The sequence below is a fragment of the Pezoporus flaviventris genome, unplaced genomic scaffold, assembly GCF_033815535.1.
Source record: "Pezoporus flaviventris isolate CSIRO_AGI_PZ_B2104156 unplaced genomic scaffold, CSIRO_AGI_Pfla_v1 ptg000001l, whole genome shotgun sequence".
NCBI lineage: Eukaryota > Metazoa > Chordata > Aves > Psittaciformes > Psittacidae > Pezoporus > Pezoporus flaviventris.
The window spans coordinates 34,811,960-34,835,287 of record NW_026892549.1 but is presented as its reverse complement, the minus strand read 5'-3'; the positions used below and the strand labels follow the sequence as shown (position 1 = coordinate 34,835,287).

Below are 23,328 nucleotides of genomic sequence, written 5' to 3'. Positions count from 1 at the left end.
CAAGCAACTCAAAGGAACAACATAAATCTGTATTTCCTCACCTCCACCCCCCCCCCAACATCCAGGCTCTGGGCAGTGAACTCTCACTTCAGCTGAAAGTCTGAAACAATGTGTGATCTTGGAAGCCTAAAAGAGAAGGCTGTACAAGAATTTCACTTTTATGAAGCTACAGAACCACTGAGCACAGGGGAAGCTGGCATCCTGCTTCCTAGAAGAGTCAGCCCAGGCAATAGGTAAAGCCCTCTCTCAAGAGTCAAGGAAGTACCCAACCAATTTCTTGCAGTGTTTCCACAAGACCTGCAGAATCACCAGGGCTTTCAGTCACTAGTACAGTTGATAGCCCTATGACTTGTGCATTGAATCAGCTAATAACTTATAATTTTCCACAGAGAAGGCTTGACATCATGCTCTTTGTGCTTTTGATTCAAATATTGCTTAAATCAACCTGAATTTCTATTCATAAACACTGTTTGGAGGCGATCAGCGTATCATCCACACAGAGAAGTAGAACAGTGTTTACAGCTCCAGTGTAAAAGGTTATTTCCAGCCACACACCCATCCAGGCAGTTCATGGGGCTGAGCCTGGGAGGGCTGTGCTTCACATCCTCCTTCACAGTATTAACATTCCTGTTCCTAAAAAGTAAAAAACTGGCAAAAAAAGAAAGCTTGCTAAGTAAAGCTTGCTTATGTAGACCACACAGAGCTATAACCAGCATCAAGGGATGTGACATTACTGGTTCTTGAGCTTCCCTTTGCTATCTTTTCCCCTACCCTCCATCAAAAAAAAAAATCCCAATAAACTTTGTAACCTAAAGACCAAAAGCTTACATGCAATAGCGTTAGCATATGTCCATACACAAGCATTAGTCCTCAGCAGCATTACACATTATTCTAACATGCTGAAGATTACGAAAACAAGGCTCAAGTGCAAACAAAGACAAAAGCAACCTCCAAAAGCAGAGCAAGTCAAGCCACAACGGGCAGTACTGTCAATTCCTAAATTTAATATACACTCATTGCCAGACCACTAATTCATTTTGTCTCTCATTCCCTAACCAATGGTGGCTGAAACCTGCTAATTCAGGTAGAATAGCAACAATTTAACCTACAATATGCTGGAGCATTAAGACAGCCAGATGGCAGAAATGACAGACTGAAAAGGATAGTGACTGGACGTCTTTTGTAGGGTTTTGGTTTTGGGGGGGGGGAGAGTTCTGTTTGTTTCTTTGTTGGTTTGGTTTGTTTTTTTTTTATTTTGGTTGGTTGGTTGGTTTGTTTTGTTTGTTGTTGATTTTGGGTTTGTTTTTTTTAATCAAGTTAAAGGATGGATCACTCCCAGTGCTGGAGTCAAACCCTTCTTCCACTCTCCTGCTGTGGTGCTAGGAAAGGGTATATCTCCAAAGGGAAGCTTGTATTCTTCTCTGAAATTACACAGAAATCAACTGCCAATAAAAAGAAGACAAGGATCTGTGTTTCAGGACTGTCCTAGTCATCCTGTACGAAGGGTAGAAGGACCTCCCAGTGCCAAACACAAACTGAAGAAATAAGTCTGTAAGTCCTTTACTTTTAAGAAAGGATTCCTCTCCAAATACGCCAACTTTAATTACACACAAGTTTCTCATCCTTTTTTCCAATCCGTGATATTTGTCTCAAGGCAGCAAGTTTGCAATGAATTATTGGAAAGATAAATTTTCAATTCGTTGCATAACCACATTTGTCTCTTATTACAGAAAGGGCACACCAGAAAATATAGCTAGTTTTCACAGCACACTTTAATTAACCTTAATCACATTCCACCTCTCCCTAGTATTTTCCGTTTCCCTCTGTTCTTCCCCTTATATGGATACTCCTTCCAAAACCTCCACAGCATGGTTTCTAACTGCCTTCTAAATAAAACCTGAATCACACTATTGGAAGTGAGAGCAGTATCCCCAGCACACATGCTATCAAGTGTAGAATAGCTTTCTGGTCGCTCCCTCCCATTTTTTATTTCCTTCCCTAAACCAGCTTTCAGTTAATGACAGGTCTTCAGCTCTAGCCCATAACTTCTCATTATTCCTTCTGATGAGCTAACAGTAATCTTCTTAAACGCATCCAAGATTTTATTCCTCCCTGGGTGGCAAAGGATGTTCTGCTCTTGAAGACTTCATATTATTTTGACATTATCATATGATCAAGAGGGCTTGCAGCAGTAAACCTTGTGCATCTACAGCTGTTTCCTTTGGAAAGACTTCAAATGCTGTAACTATACATTAATGTGAATGTTTACAAATTTTCCAGGAGGTAGGAACCCTTTGCACAAACAGAATGATTAGTTAGCCAAGGAGACACAGTGAGTGGGGAGCAGGAATGGTTTCTTGACAGCATCCCATAAAGTGAATTTTCACAACTGACTCAATTACATATTCAGATCCTGAAATGCAGCCAATTTTAGAATTTACCTAAATTCATGTCATCAGATTGCCCTCATTTTCACTCTTAGGTACAGTTGCTGATCCTAGGGATTTACGTTTTCATTTTGCCACCTCACTTTTACCCACTTGAGAAAGCAACCCATTGCAGATGTTACTGTCCCTGTTACTATAGTTAGGACTGATACAAGGAAATAACTTTATATTTAAGTGATCTCCTTTCCTTTTTCTGATTAGTCTTCATAAACACACACACACACACACACAAAAGTGCTGTTTATTATCATCTGTGTAAGAACCTTCTGTATCAACAGCAATTACCTCTAGTTTTCAAACTGTCTCTTATCAGCCAAAAAAAATAACAGAAAGTTAGAGTCCAAAGGCATGCCCAACAAAACATATTTCAGAGCTGTATCTCATAAACAATAAGCAAGTCAGAGGGAAAAGCAGTACAAGGAACACACCAACTTCTCATTCCTCTAATCAGCAAACTAGACTGCAACTCCTCTTAATACTACATGCTTCAGCCCACGTTACTCCCCTGCCAAATGACCACAGCCATTTTTTTCTACCTACACTCTTATTATCACTGTTACAGCAAAGAATACTCTCTCAAGTATTTCCAAGTGTAAAAGAGGGCTATTACTTCCCTGCCCAGTAGTGGTACTGGGAGAATAAAGGATGCCTCAAGAAAGCAACTGCTGCATTATATAGCTGGGGGGAGAAACAAAAAAATTAGATTGAGGGTGGACGCGGCTAAAGAAAAAGCTGCAGGAACACTCTCCTGGTGGCGCAGAGGAGCACAGTGCAGTGGAAGGACCTTCTTCCAGACAGGAGAAAACAAATTCTGGGGGAACAAGGGGTGGGAGGAATCGAACTGCTGGAGAGCAAGACTAACCCTTCCCACAGGAGAGAGCAAATCCCTAACAGAACTTAGAAAAACCCTACCTGGAAGAGGAGGTTCTTGGCATTGACTGCCCCTTTATCAGCATATGAGCAGAAACCACAAGGCTGTCCTGGGGAAGACCTACTGCATCCAGCTTCCAGTTTTCCAAAAACACATCTGTATGATGTGGCTCTTGAATAAAATGCCATCCAATAATGCAGCCACTGGTCATCAAACAGCTGGATTTCTTTTGAATGTACCAAAGACATCTACGTTTGAACCCAAATGATAGAAGCTTGGGAGGAAAACAAAACCACAGGATTTCTGCCTGCTCCTAATACTGGTAGTCAGCAGAATGCCCTTCTTCACTGCATGCGACGTGTTAGGGGAGCATATGTCCACGCAATAGCAACCCCATATTCATCACATTGTTTAGCTATTCAAACTAGTTAAGAGATGGAACGATGCTGGAAATGCTGCCTTGATTTGGTATTTGAGGGACATGACCAAGAAGAGCAAAAACTAAATGGAAAATCCTGAGAGCACAGATGAATGGCTCTGTACCCAAGCGCTGAATGACTCCTCTCCAAAAGAGCTAATACCTCTGTCAAAATATGCTCTTCAGACAAGAAGAAACATCAAATCTCAGAGGATTAGAATAATTAAAAAAAAAAAAAAAAAGCTAAACCATCTATTTTAAGCCTAAATTCCCCTAGCAATACTAGGACAACTTTAAATTAAGCAGAGCAAGCTGTAAATACAGAACAGGCTAGCAAGAATTTCAGTGAGAGCAGACTTACAACACACCTATGTGCCACACCAGTTATCACCTACATCAGAGCAAACAAAACACTTCTATAAGGGGCAAAGCATGCCATGTAGCAGTAAGTCCACACAGCAGTCAGGAATACAAGGTGGGGTGGGTGGAGAGGCAGCGTGGCTGCCTCCAGCTGCTGAAGAGTCCATAAACTTAATCCTGTGTATGCAAAATCCTCAGGTACTTCCAGGTATTGTATAGGAGCGAGACAGTGAGAAGACATTTTACAAGGAAAAGTTTCCACTCAGTAAAGCAACTTTATATGTAAGGATTACTTAAAAACGTAAACGTTTCTAAGCGCTGATAACTTTCCAGACAATATCTAGAGAGGGAGTCCCAACATTTCTGTAAGCCAGGCTCCCCCTTGGGCAGCTGGCAAGGCTCCACAATGCTGTCTCCATCCCTGCACCCCAGCCACCTGTCTGCCTGGTCCCAACAGCATCAGGCCTGAAAACCAAGTTAATACCCCCCAGTACCTCAATCCAAAGCCACTCAGGTGTCTCTGCTCCCCTTTCCCTGTTCCAGGAGTAGAGCACAGGCATGCAAGAGCTATCTCCACACCACCAGTCCAGTGTACTAACAGATTACTCCACATGTGCTTTTCTCAGCCCCTACTGCAGGAGATCCTGGCTCCTGAAGCAACACTCAAGCAGTGCACCAGAAACCTATTTGGAAGCCAAATGCCTTCCTATTCCTACCACTTTAATAATTCCTTACTGAAGGGCTCTTCTGAGCTTGGCTTCCTAATCCATGGGATGGGACAGAAAATTCAAGAGACCTGCTGTGACACAGAGAAGAGAACAGGCACCTCCAGTAGAAAGAGGAAGGTGCTCCTTAAGCCAACGCATAGAGACTGTGTAGTGTCAACTCATGGCCTCGTTCAGCTGGACTCTATTCTGCCTGTATTACATTCATGCTTTGCTAGCTGTAGCTGTCATAACTACCATCTTTTTCAGGTGTTGCAAGCTTCAGATCTGGGGAAGGAGCGATGTTTAAAAAGAATAAGTGCACACCTTCTTGTCTAGACCAAGCAATTGGCAGCAACCCAGTGCAGCCTAATACACCCAGTATGAGGAGCAAAACTGCCTGTTAGGGACAGCCCTGTACACCAGCACGCAGTTCTGCAGCGTTGACATCCCTATGCACAGAACAAGAAAAAGGGCAGAAACAAACTCCAGTGCAGCCACAGAAAGGCTCCTTTTTTTCAGCTTACCATTTTCTTTCTTTTTTTCCCCTCCTAAGCCAATTGAGTTGCAACATGATCTATCACCTTGGAAGCTCAGTGTGCTTTTCACAGGGAGTAGTGCTGCACGGTCATTGTGGCTGTCCTCATAACCACAGGTGATGTAGTGGTAAGGGACTCGTGTCCCCTGTGAACACCCTTACAACAGAAAGATCAGGCATGCTAGCAATGAGTTGGGAGTCCTTTCTGCATCTCAGTGACATTTTCATCACCATAACTGGCCACGGGTAGAATATCCCAGGAAGCAAACCCTAAAAATAACTTCTTACAACAAGTCAGCCAGTCCCCCAGCAAAAGGGGAGGGAGCATTGCTTATACTTGGTTAGCACTATTCCGTTATTACAAGAGGGACAATGAATGCCCAGGCAAACAACAGAGGCAGAGAGGAAACAGAGGGGAAAAGCAGGTTGTGAATCATACACCAATTTCTTCTGTATCACCAATGACTGTCAATAGGAAGTGCTTTCCCAAGAGAAAATAAAGAAACTGAAGTAGGAACCTAGAACCAAGTCTGCCCAAAATACTTTTAAATGCATTGAAAGAGGGAGCCTTTCCTACTAAGCACCAGAGTGAAAAGAAGTGTGTACTCTCCCCAGCTGCAGACACCTTTAGGAAAGATCCTGTGGGGCCCTCTCCAGCTCTGGCCCATGGATCTCCAGGTATCCCTGGAGATTCCCGTGGGAAGGCATCGCGCTTCCCAGTTACTTAACCATAGAAACCATAGAGGACTTTCTTCACCAGAATACCCTCAGAAACTTGCGGCTGGGGAACCAGCAAGCAATCCACAAGTGCTCCCTGGCATGGCTGATACCCAGGCAGCCTTTCAGAGGGCTTCCACACATTGGAAGAGCTGAACAGCAGGCCATCTGCTCCTCAGCCATGTGCTCAAAGCCACAGGCTTCCCAACCAGCCCCCTTGACATGCTCCCGAGGGGCTGCAACCCTTGCAGACCTCCCCGAGACAGCACATCTGCCCCCACTTGCAGCAGGGCTACCACAGTACATGGCCCCTCTCCTCTCATACCAAGTCACTCAGCAGCAGTCCCCAGCCTGTGGGGTACAAGACCTGCACAGCCATGGCACTCCAGCTGACTCCACCTGTGGGTTTCCTCCCTGGCATTACAGCATCCCCACCGGTCACCAGCATCATCCCCTTGCACCAGCAAGTCGTTGCTGTGACAGCCCATACAGTGGAGGAGGGCACAGTAATAAACTTGCGACTCGTGAGGTCTCTGTGCGCTCCCGAGTCACGTGCAGAAGCTCACAGGCTCCGAATTGTAACAGGACATCCTGTATGAGAAGGGAGTGTGCACTAAAGACATCCTGACAGGATCAGCCCTAAGCAAACACCTGGTCAGGCCCTGTGGCAGAGAGAGGAAGGGAAAAGCATGACAGGATTTTCTAGCCCCAGGACTGCTGGCCGCTGTGCTTTTCCACATGTTTTCCAGCTCCTGGGCAGGTGGTGCAGACACAGGCACAGAAAGGAGGGGTTCCTAGCATCAGCACGGTGCTGCCATCCCTTTCTCCTCCTCCAAAGTCTTCCTGCACAAGTTTCTGTGTGCTGTGGGAAGGACCCAGCCACAACTGCAGACACCTGGCTGGCTTGCACTCACTCCCTCTTGATTTACAGAACTTCCCTGCTAACAGCTGCATTGCAGATGAACCCTCTTAAAGTGGACATGCAGTAAGCGAGACAGTAGGGCGCAGAGCTGCTCCAAAGGCGACGCAGCCGTATCAGGAACCTCTCCACTGCACACACAGCAACTGAGACCTGTGCAAGAACTCCAGCAGCCCTGTCTCAATCCCACTATGCACACAGTTTATCAAAGAGAAATCCCACCAAGTGAGCTCATTTCTGGACACAAGCTTCTTTCTTCTCCCCATCAGCTGATCGCATCAGGTGCTAGTGAGTTTAAATGAATCAGCTAAATAAATACCAGACTACAGCTGGTTAGCAGAAAAGGTAACAGTGTCAGGGAGGCAGGTCTCATCAGTGCCAAGTCACTGCAATGCAGGATCCAGGAATTCAAAGATGCAGAAGGAAGAATATAAATTCCTCTGGCTCAGTCGAGCTGCATGTTTCCTGGTTCGCAAGCCAGCCCCCCCACCCCCCCCACCCCCCCCCTTCAGATAAGCAACCGCATCAGTGAGACCTGAGTTGTTTCCAAGACGGGGAAGGAGTTTTAGCTGTGCTCTGCAAATGAGAAAAAGCTCAGCAGTTAACATTCGATATTTCATCAGGGACATGAGCCTAGGAAAGCCAAGAAACTTCTTGACCATTTGTGAGGTGGTGCGAGGGAAAGCTTTTTAACATCAGCTTCGGGACTACTGAATGAACTAGGCACACACAGACACAAAGAGTTAGTGAAGCATAATGTGCTTCCTTAAGGCTGGGTAACCAGCTATGCAGCAACATAAACTGCTAGCAGCAGCCAGAGTCACCTGGACTTGTCAGCAGTATTTGATAATGGTTATCAAAAAAGCAAACTGCCTTGTTCCTAATGGTTACCAAAAAAGCAAACTGCCTTGCTCCTCTGTTTTCACATCTCTGGTGCTGAACTTGGCTGTCTGGAGAGGATAAACAAGCGTGTTAGGAGAGCTCAACTCCCAGACTGCTGTTGTAGAAGTGTTTCCACACAGAGGACGAGCTGACCAACACTTCACTCCTCTACATCATCTTTCTAAAGTGCTAGAGCAATTCAGACAGACAGAGGAGGCTGTGGATCACTGCTCTGCACTGATCAGGCAACACTGAAAATTTTAATCCAGGCAACTTCATAACAAGCAGTAGACGCAACACAATATCCTAATCTGCAGAGCTGACAGATTCTAGCCAGATGACATAAAAGTCAAACAAAAATGGGCAGAGCTGAAAGTCACTTTTCAATCCTGCAGTCCAAAAATCAGGAATATTTAAAGTAACACAAGAGCTATGAATCACTACTTTAACTTGCACTGAAGAGGCACATCCGTCACGATCAAGCTTTGTCTCTGCACTGGCACCAGTTATAAAATGAAGCTGTGCAACTTCAACTCTTCCAATCTGTCTGACACAATCTCAACAGAGGACATTTGATACCCAAAGCTTACATGGAGAGGCCCCGAGGCAGGCAAAATTCAACTTAACAGCGTACCAACTCTTTGGGCAAGCAACAGAAAGAACTGCTTGGCATCAGCAGGCCATACTCTGTATTAGACTCCAAGAAAACCCTTCCAGCCAGTCCCTGTGGGTTACAGGGGGCATTAGGGACAAATTCATTCTTCCACATTTACTTTTTCTCCCGGCCACCCTGGGTGATGTCTTGGCCCATTACCCATGAAACGTTATACACTTGGATGCAAGGGGGTGGGAGGAAAAAAAAAAGGATAAAAACAAGATGCACAGACATTTTCAGAATGGCAGCTGCTTCCCTACAGTAGAAACACTTCAGTATATTTGGCAGGCACTGGAGACCAATACAAGAAGAGGTTTAACGAGCTGTTTTCCCTGCAAAAGCTTCCAGGGCACCCATGCTATTTGAAATGTGAATCTATTAAGTGTGCTCCTGCATCCCAGAGAAAGTACTTGACTACCCCCTTTGAAGTCACAAGTCAGGTGTACCACATCAGGACTCCAGCAGCAAGCACAGCAGCAGGATCAACACACACATCTCTCATCTCCAGAGCTGAAGGGAACTTTACACACTGACTATATTCTGCTGCTCAGACAAGGAGACCCCTCACTCAGAAGCGAGACCATCAACTGTAGACCCCTCTGGAACTCACAACAGGTTTGGAATAGAGCAACAAGTTCAGGAAATACTCTCTTTCAAGATAGAAGCTGAGGTAAAACTGACCTTGAGCTACCCTGTGCTCAGTCCTGCCTGCAAAAGAAGAGAAAGGGGAAAAAAAACCAAAACAAAACAGTGTCCTTCTTAAGTTTAAAGATTTCTAGCTCATCTCCCTCCTTTTTCCACCTCAGACCCCAGGCTGTGTCAGCCTGCTTCTCCTTTTCTCACTGTTCCCCTGGGATTAAGAAAACCTCCTCCTTCAAAGAAGAGTTGTTGTCAACATCAAGAAATGACATTTCTCTCTTCACAGCCATCACTTACCACAGTCTACACCAATTGACTTACCGGAGATGATACAGTAACAGCAGAAGATAAAGCACATCCAAATACTGAGTTACTCCACTAGACAAGCTGCAGCCCACAACAGCTAACTCAGGTGCCTAGAGGAGGAACAGAAGTGAGGGAAGGGAAAGAATCCTTTCCACAAGCTTTCAGAAACTGGCTTCGGAGGCTTAACATCCTTGTTCTCACTCACAGCCTGTATTCACAGGGGCTTAAAAAGACCACTGGGATTTCCATGATTCAGAAAGACCTACACCATTAATTTCTATAGACATTAATGTCTCCTTTAATAAACAAATGTTTTAAGTTGAAGAAGCCCTTCTAGAAAAGAAACTAGATATAATTACTGCAATTCTAAAACATTTAACACTACTCTGTGGTGCTGCTCAGGGGTTTGCCACGCATGACCGGAGAAGTCTCTCCTGAAGCAGCCTGCAAAAAGCCACTGTATAACTTGTAGTTCTGCAAACAAACAAGTGGTACTACCTGTTGAGCTATGGGGCACTGAAGCCAGAGACCCCTCCACAAGCTCCTCGATCCCCAGCCAACTGCACATCACTAATTCTTCTAGGACCACTCCTTGTAACACTCAACCTCCACAGGGTTGCAGCACAGGGTAGTGATAGGACTTCCCTCAGACTCCAGTGCAGGGAAAACTGCCCAAGCCCACCCTCCATCACACACTACCTGCCCACCACCCAGGCCCTCGCCACAACACGATCAGCTCTGAGATGCAGTGACACCGCTCCAGCTCTCGGCAGGGAAACAGCAGGGACAAAAGCAGTACACAGGGTCATGACCAATACTAGCCCTAATAGTGCTGATACGATTTTAAATCAGACATTTTCAAGGACAACAGCCTTGCGTCATCAGTAACATTAGCGCAGACTGGTTAACTTTGAGTCTGGAGGCTTCAGAATATCAAACTATACTGAAACTGGATTATTTGTACCAACTCTGATGAGGAAAAGCTCTTAGCACAACATAGAGAACTAGTTATCTGTGCGTATATGGAACAGAAAAAAAGGCCAGAAAGAGAGAGACACACCAACTTTTCCCACTTTTTCCATTTCACCTGCCAAAACAATCCAAATCCTGGCAATTTACCCAGTGAAAGCAGGGTGCATCTACCCCTCTTCAAAGAGGGAATCTGTCAGAGCAACATTGCACAGAATTTAGACTGAAGGAAGAATGCCAGTGCACATTCCCACCCGCCATCCCAGTGGCTACAGTAAAGCGGGCCTGGTACTTTTCACTAGGATGCTGTTCTTCGTTAATACATCATCACCCACCCTTCTCCTTCTCCCCTCCCCTCCCTCCTATGAGAAAGTTTAAACCTTTGGCTCACACACATCTGGTAGATTTTTCAGTCCCTGTTTGACACTGTGATCATGGCAACAGCCCCCAGAGATAACCCAGCAGCTCTGCCACAGCAGGCAGGCTGCCGCTCCCTGCCTTCTCTGCCACTGAGCCTTCTGCTCCTTAGGCCTACGAAGGGCACCTTCCTTCCTTTGAGATATGTTTGCATGGGTCTTGTTTTTCCTTTAAATTAACTTTGCCTTCATTCCTGCAATGCCTACTCTTTTCTCCAAGACATCTCTCGGCTCAATTTTTGGTATGCTGACAGAATCACACTAATGACAGCACTGCAAAGAGAGATGCTACCTTTGCTGCCCTGGAGAAAAAGGGTCTTGTGTTTAAAAGCCAAATCACCTGTGCCTTCTGGCAGAGAGAAAAAATGAGCTAGCACCCTTCTCAGAAGCAGGACGCTAATCTGGACTCATCCCAGTGTCACTACTAAGCAGACCCCAACCATGGGACAGACAAGGCAGCCTAGGGCTGCAGGTGCTTGGATGACAGCTAGCTCAAGATGGGAACTTTGGATTGAAGCAGCAGGACAGCGGGTCACCGATCCAGAGAGGTATGTAACTCATGCTCTCAGGAACATAATGCCAAAGTGCTGAGAGTACAGTATCACATCTAGACGCACACACACGTTCTCTGAAAGGTCATCACATTTACTCAACTCACATCTCAGAGACGGGGAATTCTCCTGACTCTGCCAGGATCAGAGTGAGATGGATCCTGACACCATGAGTAAAGCCACAGTTATCTCCTCCTTTCCTGACCCCATCATAAAAAGGCAAAATACAACATTAACTAACTAGCTCTCCTCACATGTCTGAATTATTCTCAGTCAGCAGTAATTAGGTGCTTACACCAACCATCATCCTCCCCAGTCTGCTCATCTAACGGGTGGAAGCAACAGGAATTCTGCAATATTCTCTGGGAGGAGAGTGAAGCAGCATTACTAAAGGGATATTTTCAATCAAAGCATTATAGATTAATACAATTATTGGTTAAAGTAACCAATCCAGGAGAAACAAATGAACATTCGAAAGAAATTAAAAATTAAAACAGGAAGAAAGGGGGCCAGAGAGCAACAGGCGAAAAAAAAAGCTATGAGGCATCAAAATCTAACAGCTATAGACTCAGTTTTCCCAGGCAGCTAAATCCATGCCTCACTAGCCTTTGGTTATCCTCAGTGTTCAAAAAACTTGTTTCTAAGATACTGCCAGCCCATTTCTTCAGAGGTATGCTGCTGCTGCTCTCCACAAGTCATGTATACAGCAATACCAGAATGCTCAGGGAGCCATAACAGTAGTATATGGTGAAATTTAAATACACAGTGAGTTTAAGAAGGTATAAAATTAGGTCAGCCTAACTCATAAGACCCCACATTTGAAGCAGTAAGCTCACTGTCACAGGGGCAGCAGGAACTACAGCTGTTTCAATTACAGCTTGACGTTTCCTCCATACACTAAAAATATCTAGTGAGCACCTCAAGATTTTAAGCACATATTTGCCCATCAGAAGCCAGTGCACCTCTGCTTTCCCCAAGATGACTGCTCTGAGCATTGGCATCACATTTGTTGCAGGCAAACACACAACAAGGCGAGATACTCTGCATTTCTTTTTACAGCATTCAAAGCTTCTTTCCTGAGCTGGTGGATCCTGGTGCCAGCTGATGCAGCCCTCCTGGCCTGGCCAAGCCAACAGCAACAGCTCACTCTATAGTCAAACACTTACAAATTAACATTTTTTGTAAAGTCCATTATCTTGGTGAAAATTAGGAAGTTTCAGGAACAGAGAAACACAAACATCTGAAACACCAGAACAGGTGATAGGCCACAATTACTGGAAAGAGGGGTGATGCCTTGCTTGTGAGGGTTATGAGCTCACAGTGGAGAGACTTTTTTTTTCCTTATTAGCATGTTTGCCTTTAAAAATTGTCTTCACCCAATCTGCAGAGCCAGGAAAAATAAAACACTTGCAGAGCATGGAACACAACAAGAAGATTGTCATAGTCCTCCCCGGAAACAGTGGCGCTAGACCTTTGTTCTGGGGGAGGGAGGGAGCACTCTGCAGAGGTTTCTTCATGATGAAGCCTCCTCTGACAGTGAGGATTTTGGTACCGTCCAAAATTGTTGTTAGAGAACAACTAAATTTGGAGGCAATGAAATTTCCACACTACACCCCAAAACCACCACCAGCACCACAAACAACAAAAGTAGAAACACACAGCTTTTGCACCACATCCTTCTCACAAGAAATTCAAGGGGCTCTCCCTGCCCCTAACATCTACAGTGCACTCAATATCCCAATCTTCACTGAAGGGGCACCTGGAAACATCTCAGTTGTAGCTCGCTGGTCAAATGAGAGCTGGTAAATGCTCTAGAGCCAAGGCCTTTGGGACACGTGCAGGAGTTAGTCTAATCACATTTCTGCCATACACAAGTCCAGTTTATATTGGGAAAACAAGAAACCCGACTCTCTCGCCAAGCCCCTTTCTCCAACCTCATGCGGAGGCAGTAGGAACTCCTGCCCAATCTGTGTGCCCAATGCCCCCCCTCCTTATTGTTAATGCTGGAAATTCAATACTTAATGTGACCACTGAGAAGACAGACACGAGCTGAAATCCTGTCTGCTCTGTTCCAGCTCCTTTATAAAATATACAGCGTAAACTGAGAGGCAACCTGGGGTAACCCCAGCCATCGCTGTCAACCGCAGCGGGAGGAAACCAGCTTCTGGCCATAGCGAGCCACAGTAAAGCAAGGTGTCCAGCGCTCGCCGCCCCGCCAATCTCTGCCGGCTCTCAACACAGGGCGCTCTCCTGCCTGTACCGATGCTTTGAGGCAGGCAAAAAGCCAGGCTGACCGATCCTCGGTGGCCACCCGGCAAGCTCCCAGCCACAGCCTCTCCTCCAAGGTCAGGGTCTCCCCTTTCACACACCCCACTCCTTTTTCTCCAAACACCTCTGACGGTGAAATCTCTGCTGGTGACATACACTGCCCGAACCCTACCTCCCCTGAGCAGGGGCTGCAGACGGAGGGGAGGAGGGGGAGACAGGCTGCCGGTGGGAGGCAGAGGGCTGCAGTTTCTGACATCAGCAGAGCAGCCCCCCCGCCACTCCCCGCCGCACGCATGTGTGCTGCGGTGCAGAGCGCAGAGTTCAGCCACTCGCCATCCACGCACCCGCCCCACCGGCCGATCCTTCCCCTGCAGCCCCCTTCCCGCAGCACCCAGCCCCTCACGTTCACCCCACCACACACACTGCTCTGGGGGATGCAGCACCCCGGCTCTGCTCCTTACATCCCTCCGGGTGTGCAGACTTCCAAAAAAATCCTCAGCCATCTCTGCAGCTGATCTCCTATATGCGCTCCCTAATCACAGCATCTCTCAGACTGCTTGCTGGCAGCAGAAGGGAGGAGAAGCTGGGGCACAGGGAAGCTCTTCACACTCAGCCTAAGGCCCACCCTGCAGAAAGGGCAGCCCCTCTCCCACACGGAATGACCAGACTTGATTTGGCTGCTCAGCAACTACAGCTGAGCAGACAGGGGTTGATTTGCTGTCCTCTGCAAGAAAGGACATTTGTACCCAGCCTACAAACACAGGCACGCACAGAGGACGCCTATTACAGGACACTGCTACACGGGTTGGGATTTGCGCTTCAGCCATCTGTGACCGGTGTGCTGGGCTTCCCTGCTTTCACACAGAGCGGATTTGCCAGGCTGCAGTGCACCACCGCTGCACTCTTCCAATTCGAGCGGCTGTGCTGGATCCCACAGGGGACTTCAAACCTGGCAACCACAGGAGCAGTCCAAGACAGTCCTAACTCAAACACAGGCTAAGAACGTTTGCAGAGCAGATCAAGATAGATGTAGGGACTGATGCTGCTAAACCTCCTCCACAGCATTCAAGCTCAACTTTTCAGCATTCAGGGAAAACTACTACTGACACCTCCAACAAAAAATACTGTAAAGCCCAAATCAGCAACCACTATGGAACCGAAAGCCAGGACAAGAGGGGTGTATGAAAAAAAGCTGAGATGGAAGTGTAAAGAGAGTTTTTTTCCTGACAGGGATTGATACACAGAAGTAGTTCTCTGCTCCTCCCACAATCCACATAATCTTCTATAGGAGCAACAGCAAAGTAACTGGTAGGCTACAAATTTTCATCTGGTGTACAGATTTGGAAAGAAAGAGAGCAGGGTGAGAATCCACCTCTTTATTCCACAGGCAAGAGCAAAGCCACAGTAAGGAGAAGTAGCAAAGCAGTCTGACTTCCAAGACAGCTGCTTTTCACCTTTTTCATCAAGAGATGTCACTTGCAAGAGTTGTACGACACAGGTTTTCAGCAGTAAATGAAATTTAACAACAGATGCAATGCAGAGAGATTTCTCTCCCTGCACCTAAAAACAAAGGTGGTGTTAAGATCTTACTACATTTGGGGATAGAATCACTACATCCTCTATGGTATAAACATCCTAAAAATTATCACCGGGTAGAACTCTGTCTGCCTCTTTCCAGCGCAGGACTATCTCCTGAAGTATATGCTCGACAGTCAAATACTGCGTATTTCCCTACTGCTACTAAAGCTACTGCTTCTCTCCTGATCCTTTTTCTTTGGTAACTGCAAGCAATTTTACTTTATTTGAAGTTCACTGCTGCCTAGAAACTGAAGCACTGCTTGCTATGCGTTTTCATGTTCAAAAAGTATCCTGGTGACACTTGCAACACAACTTCAAAAAAATTAGTTATTGCTTCCCTCTACCCGCAGCTTTGGTAAAAACCTGTACGTTCAATCCCATAGGAATTTCAGATGACTGAAGCATTGTATTTCCCCTATGCGTAATAACCACTGCTCTTACATGTCAGCTGAACACTCACTAAGGTGAAGTCTGTTTCCCCTCCCTTTCCACAAGCATTTGGCCCCTGTTTAACAAAGTTCTTGGCACACTCTTCACTGGGCAGTCTTAAGCATCACACAATATGAGTAATATGAATAATAACAAATAATTAAAGCTGAAATATGAATTTTAACCTAGATGAGCTCATAGTGACACGATTCATTAAAAAAGAGAGAGAACGGGCACCCCAAAATCACAGACAATAGAGAAACAGAGACTCTCCTCTCAACATCTGACTTTGTACTTGACGAAGGGTGAAGCTTACAAGAGCAAAGTTGTTAGGATTGCCCTTCATAAATACCAGCACCGCATTCATCCTCCTTGTTTTGAGAGAGAAGCCCTTTAACAGCACCATGCCTCTTCAACTCTATATTGCTTTAAGAAAAGTTTGATAAACGTGCTAGATAATACAAAACCCTCTGAAAGAAAACAATTCACCCTGAAGTGTTCCTCTTCCTCCTTTTCTGCTACATAAAGCAAGCTGTTCAGCACTTCCCAGCTGGCTATCTAGTATTTCTTTATCAAGAGTCTTAAAAAATAAAGGTAACAAGAAGTACTGTGGAAGAGAGCAAGGCTTCATTACCCCTTCCCTGTACGTAACCTAGGGAAGCACTACAGCAGACAAAACTTCTGTGAAGCAGCAATGGGCTGGACATATACACAGCAGCAAGACGCTGGCTCTTGAAGCAGCAGTTACCACATGAGATATCTACGCAGGTTCAAATTCTGCTAGAGAAGGTACAAAATGTTAGCTGTAGCTAAGCTTAAGCTGGAGAGGAGCAGGCTGTCCCCACATGATGAAATATTCTGGCCTTGTGACCAAGCCTAGAATAAAGCCAACAACGCGAGAGGCAGGTCAAGAGGGTGGGTTAACCTGCACTACAGACATGTATGCAACTGGGCATGCAGGAGAGCCTCATCTGTGTATTGCTGGGCAGAGACGTGACACCCAGGGGAGAAGTGCCAGCTCAGGGAAAGGAAGCATCAGGCAACATATATCCAGGATACTGCAGAATTAATGCCGTAATTCTCCTCCTGTGGGAGACAGCTTTCTAAAATGCTTTTCCCGGAGACTTTCATTTTCAGGTTGCTGAATCGAATCTCCCTAATCACTGATTTACAGCTGCAGTGTCTAAATAGCAAGCATTTCTCCTTCAGTGCGTTAAAGACCTATTCCAAGGTGAATTCACTAAGTTCCTATCAATATATTCAGTCCCTTTTTGTACAAACCACTTGAGCTATCAGCAAACACAGCTGGAATAACTGAGGAACCTATATATTCAGCTGAAGTCACCATTCACTTTTCACTGTAAAAGCACATTCTTTAGTCCTCAGATAAGACTTCAACGAAATCTGATCAGTCCCTTGTTTCAGATATTGTTCTGAACTAGCAGAAACATCCATTTCCTTTCTTGGCTCTCCTCACACTTGCCCTCTACCTAACCAATACCTTTCTAAGTCATTGCTAGCTGCCTCAAGTTACATAGCTGAGGACCAGGCTAGTATCCTCAACGTATTTTATTTACAGGAACGTCTGAAATCTAGAAAGTAAACAGAAGATCAAAAAATGGCCTGTATTCACCCAAACTTACTCCTCCTACTTGCTGGGTGATAGCAGTATCATCACCTTAATATGAGGAACAATTAGAATCTATGTATCCCTTCCTCTGTAATTCATTAGGTGCCCAAACACTTAAAAAATGACTCAATCAGTTCTACTATGACATATTCTGTTAGTATGTTTCTGAATTTTCTTTCAACTGAACTGATTCTGCAGGTTTGCTCATTTTTTTTAATCTCCAGAGTTAACTTCAACACCACCTTCTTTGTAGGAAAACGGTTTCTCATTTGTGACCAGTTTATCAAGCTACTGGGGTCTCAGAAGATGGCTCTCCTGAGAGTTAGTTCTCGCTACAGGATGGACAGGGAACTCTGCAGAGCGAACACGGCATTAATGGCCATCAGCAGAGCAAAGCTACCCTTCAAACCCCTCCCATATTAAGTTGAACTAATTTTGAACTCAAGAGATTGGATATCCCACCTACATCAGCAGGCACTGTCACCTGACTATGGAGGAATGCTAATTCTAACAGGATCTGCAGCCACCAACTAAACAATCTAGGGCCCACAGGCTGGTCCCCAACACGACCTCACTCAGGAAACACCACATTATTGGATACACTTGCTTCCACAAGTCAAAAAAGGAGAAACAAACCAACCTTCACAGCATGGCACTCTCAATTTCTCACACTTCTTTTCCATGCTAACTACACTAAATGGAAAATTTTCACCATTCTTCAAGCCATCTTCTGCTCTTATTATCACATTTTGTATTCCAGCAAAAAAAGTATATTCTATTTTTCTCTTTTATAGGGATTAGGCAAAACATTATTCACTTCTAAGTCATTTATCAAGATCATTTGCTGCTTCCTCTTGTCTCTCCTTTTATTTCTCAGTCATCCTCCTTACTAAACCATCTATTGAACTAGCAAGACAGTCAAGGGCCTAATACATTAATTTTGTCAAATCTGGAAGGTCTCTAAGGACTTTGATCTTGTCCTGTTCACCTCTTCTAGAAAACAGTCACCTCTGGCATCTCAACTTGTTGCACACTCTGCTTTCAGCATCTTGTACTGCAGTTTGGTTTCTCTCATTCTCTCCCTCATCCACTCCACCCTTGAAGCAACTAATCCCTGTAAGGGTTTCCCTACACACTAGAAGATACACATTCCCTGCATACTATAAGCTACACTACCTTTTGTGCATCTCTGGAAAACAGAAGACCAACAGCTGAGGGGAAGAGTTTAGTCTTTTGAAAAGAAAAACAAATCTTCAGCCTGGTTTCAGGTTTTTAAGTCTCCAGGAATAACAAAAGCAACAAATACTCGTTCTGATTAACTGAGAAGTCAAATTTGCAAGATTTCTGCACTCAACCTACTTCTGCCTTTGAAAGCAAACTTGTTGGTTTCCAAACACACCACATTTGACTACTGTATGAAAGGAACAAGGCATATAGCATGTATCCTTAAAAAAGGATAATCACATCTCTTCGGGTAAGACAGATCTCCTAGCCAAAATCCGTCTGCAACGCTTCTCTTTATTATGAGCGATCGGTGCACACACACGTCAATAAATCTCCCATAAACATACCTCTAGCTAGGCTTGCAGAAGAAATACCTCAAAAGAAAAAAAGACAATGCCACAGAGTAACCATTTCCAGATACAGGATTTTTTCTATCATCTTGCAACACCTCCTTGCAACCTCCTCTCTGCCACACAACTCAATTACTTTGTAACGCTGAAATAATGACTGAGACAAGCAACTGCAGATCCCTTACATTTATCACAGCTTCAACTCCAGCAAAGTATTTTCTGCTCATGGAAGGGAGAAGGGAACATCGAGAGACTAACCTCTGGCTGACAGCTTTTTGGTGTTGATGATTTTTGCAGCATATTCCTGTGATGAACTTTTCTTTACACATCTGCGGACCACAGAGAAGGCTCCCCTGGAAAAAAAATACAGAGGGTAGGAGCTCTGAAATTGAAAATGAGAATACAATTGCGGCAATTTTTAACCCAGAGTGGACCAGGTTAAGGACAGAAGACATGCAGAGGATGGAAGTGACACATGAGAAACTGAAGAAAAGCACATGCTGTCTGATCAACAAATATAACCTAGTCTATATGGCACTGAAGCCCCCTCCCAGACAGCACAGTAACAACAACACACCGTCCAGGGAGAAAGGACTCATCCAGGCACAGAAACGGGATGTGAGGGATTGATGAACAGGAGACGATGCTGCAAACACTTGCCAGTAAGTCCACCTCCCAAAGACAGTATCCTCAGCAGTTGTATCAGACAACCAGGACTCATTTCTCCCATGTTCAAGTGCCAGCTTGGTCACAAAATCGCTGCAACACTTTGCAGAAGTAACTAGTTCTCTTACATCTACCTACCCACCTACAAAATGGGGATAAGCATGTACCTATTAAGGAAGCACGCAGGAAGCTACGAGGCTTCGTACATTTTCTCAAGCTGGAATTATTGATATTATTACAACTATGCCAAAGAGCCACCTGGAGAAGAGGTCTGAGAGAGAGGGAAGAAGGATTTCTTTGAGGAAAAAAAAAGAGATAATACAAGACACCAAGGTGAAAAGATAGGGACTCAGAATCTACAGGACTACACAGCTGAGTGTTTAAAAGCAGTTCCTTCCGTTTGAAACCAAACCAAAACCAAAAACAAAATCCACAACAAAGCCAAGTGGGAAAAGAATAACAACTGGCTTTACAGGAAAAATCCGAAAAGGACAAATAAGAGAAAACTGGCAGAAAATTTCAAGTTCTTCAGACCAGGAATGTGAAACTGCATCTAAGGACAAATGTACATATTTAAAGTATAAGAAAGAGGAACAGAACCTGCACAAGGACCCCACAAGACAGTCAGCCCTACAGACAGCCTAAAATAGCTTGAATCCTCACGATACTGCAGAGTCCTGCCTTTTTCTCCCCTTCCTCAACCTCTACATACAAACCAATGAGCAGCAAGGTGAGCACCAGCACCGGGGCCCGAGCTCAGCGACACACAGCTGCAGCAGTGTGGGGAGGGACGGGGACACCGGGCTGGAGGGAAGAGATGCAGCAGAGCCCAGCCGTTGGTGCAGGGAGGGAGGGAGGGGGAGAACAGCAGCACCCGGGAAAGCACTGTCCCCACATCCTACCCCGGCCATTGCTATGCCGCTTTCCTGTCCCGCGGGGTGCCCCTGCAAAGCCCCGTCCTAGGGTGCAGCAGCAGGTTTGCCAATGCAGAGACAAGCGCGGAGAGAGGGAGGGAAGGAGAGAGAGGGAGAAGAGCAGTGCAGCAGCACCTGGTCCTTTCACAGGGACAAGGAAGTGGGGACTGAAGCATCGCAGAGTGGCGGTAAGAGTGTTGTGTCCCAGCACAGAAACAGTTGAAGGGAACTGCAGTGTGCAGCAGGGAGACGGTGTGGGGAAGAGAACGCGGCAGCCTGGTCCTGAGGAGGGCAAGGGGGAAAGAGGGAAAGTCCCGGGCTGCAACAGGAGCGCGCAGCCCGAGGCCGGCTGCGGGGACAACCCATGCCGCGGCGGGGACGACCCCGGGACGCAGAAACACCTTTCCTTCCAGCGGCGGTGCCGCGGGGTCGGAGAGCGGGATTACAAAGCTACAGCTAATCCTCCTCCGGCTCCCGGCAGAGCCGGGGGGCCGGCACAGGGCTCCCCGGCAGCGCCGGCGGGTCCCGGGGCCGGGGCGAGCGGCGGGGCGCGGCGCGGGGCGCGCAGAGGGCTCCGTACTTGCCAAGCTCCTCGTAGAGCTGGTACTCGTCGGTGAAGCGGGTGCACGTTGCCGTGGTGGCCATGTTCGGGCTGCGGGAGGCTCAGCGCCGCTGGGGCATGGGGCAGGGCGGCCGGGACGGGCCGGGCGGGCGCGCTGCTCGGCGGCCTCCCTCCTGGCTCGCTGGGGCGGCGCGGGCTCCCCCCGCGCCCGGCTCGGCGCTCCCCACTCCGCCGTGCACAGTCACCGCTCGCCGGGGAGGGGAAGGAGGCTGAGCCTGGCCAGCACCGCGAGAACTGGCTCGGAGACACCCCGCGCCGGCCCCCTCCCTCCGCCGGCCCCGGCCCGCCGCGGGGTGTGACCGCCGGGGGCGCTCCCGGGGCTCCCGCAGCGCCGCCGCTAACGCCGCCGCCAGCGCGGGCGGCTGCAGCCGGGGCGCGGCCGCCTCCCCCCGCTTGCCGGAGCGGGCACTGCAGTCAGCGGCACAGGGGGAGGGAAGGGGCAGACTGCGGCGGGCTCGGCCCCGTTCCCGGTCGCTGCGCTCCGGCTGGCAGCCTGCAGACCCGGCAGGGGAGCCCCGGCCAAGCGCGCCCGCGGGTGTTTCTCTTAACTCCCCCCGGGGGGGGGGCGCCGGGCCGAGGCCGCAGCACCCGGGGCCGAGAAAGCCGCGGCCGGATAAACTTCGTGCGTGCAGCGGGGGGGCGCCGCCGCCCTCTCCCGGGCGCACGTCAGCTGGGCTGATGCCGGGCGACCCGTGCCCTGCCTGCCGCGGCCCTGCAGGCACTGACTGCCCGGTGTCGTGCTTCGGCCGGCGGAGCAGCCGGTGGCGCGGGGAGGAAGAGGCAGGTCGCGTCTGCTGCCGACCGCAACCAGAAGCCACCGCCCGCGCAGGGACCCGTCGCTCGGCCTTTCCCCCCGCCGGAGCGGGGAGCAGAGCCCCGCGTCCTGCTCCCCATGATCCGCCTCGGGTCGCGCCAGGCGCGCTTCCAGGCCTCCCGAGCCTGGGGGTGCATGTGGGAGTCCCCAAGGAAATGAACCATCTGGTGCAGAGGTAGAGCCGAAACACGCCAAGTGCCTTGAAACTAACTGACGAACGAGACAGGGCATTCGCACACACGTATGGTTTATGGTGATGGGACTTGGACGCAGCAGGCAAACAAATGATCGGTCTCCAGCTGCAAAAGAAAACAAACCAGCCTCTGTTCTGCCTCTAATAGCACACCATCTGAGAGCGCTGTCTGCAGGGCCTTTATAAACAAGTTTATTTTCACCTTTTACTTAAGCGAGTCTGTCTCTGTCTGAACAATTGCCAAATCTGCTTAATATGCAGATTTATATAGGGCAGCCACGGATCCAGCCAGGGAGGGAAGGGCTGCTCTGGCCTCTCCTGCACGACTGGGAGCACAAGCTGTGCTGAGAACATACAGAGAGACAGATAAGTGTACCATAAGCCAGGAACAGTATCAAACTGATCCGAAAATGAAAAGTGCTGTACCATGTATTCCTGCTTTATGACTAGCCTACAAAAGCATCGCGTTATTCAATCACATAAAAAGCAGTGACAGCAGCCACCAACATATCACACACACACACACACACACACACACGCTCCCTATCCCCAGGTTAAATACAGCCAGACCAGTGCTGCAAAGTCTACACCTCAGTGATGCAGTAGGCAAAAATTCACCCAGCCTCTGCTGAAAGTAGATACCAAAAGTAGGGCAACATAACAGTAGCATTACAACAAAGCAATACTTCTAGAAGGTGATTATGAAACAACAGCATTCTGCGTCTTACACTGTGCCAGCATTTAAACCTGGAAATCTGCTGACCCAGCAGAAGAATTCAGAGAACCAACAAATGATCTACCCAACAGGTGCTGATCAGTGAACCTGCCTCCTGCCCAGCTAAAACTGCTCCAACAGCCTTAATCAGCAGTCCACCAGTTTCTCTAACAACTAGAAGAGCTGCAGCCAAGGAGGAAAGCAGTCCTTACCCCATGGTCCTTACTTGGGGCACTGTCTAGTAACAGACTCCTGTGGGAGATGTGGTGGCTAATACTGCTGATAAGCAACCTTCAGTGCACTTCTACTGTCCAAAATTACATTGGATGTTCTTCACACAGGAAAAGTGAGGTGCTAAGTTTCTGTTGTGGTTACACTAGGTGATGTGGTCAAGATATATGCAACCCAGGCCCCTATGGTAGAACATACGGAGCAACTGGAACAGGATTCTGCTCCACTCTTTGTTCCTGGACACAAAAACTGAGGATGGATGTGCAAGACCAGATTTTAGCACACTGTGCTGAATGAGCAGC

General features: G+C 47.3%; 1 protein-coding gene across 14 annotated transcripts in view; it reads right to left on the bottom strand.

Annotated features, from left to right (window-relative positions):
• CAMK2G (calcium/calmodulin dependent protein kinase II gamma) overlaps positions 1-21,279 on the bottom strand; it is a 122,763-nt gene extending 101,484 nt beyond the window's left edge. For 3 of the 14 annotated variants that reach the window (XM_061451354.1, XM_061451375.1, XM_061451346.1), the window contains exons 1-2: positions 21,032-21,278; positions 19,130-19,224 (exon numbers count right to left, since the gene is read on the bottom strand). In XM_061451354.1, the coding sequence (XP_061307338.1) occupies positions 19,130-19,224; positions 21,032-21,096 (160 nt within the window). In that variant the 5' untranslated portion in view covers positions 21,097-21,278. Of the gene's footprint in view, positions 1-19,129; positions 19,225-21,031 lie in introns of all 14 variants that reach the window. The other 11 variants (XM_061451384.1, XM_061451400.1, XM_061451392.1 and 8 more) reach the window with 6 other exon arrangements.
• Positions 21,280-23,328: the final 2,049 nt, after the last annotated feature.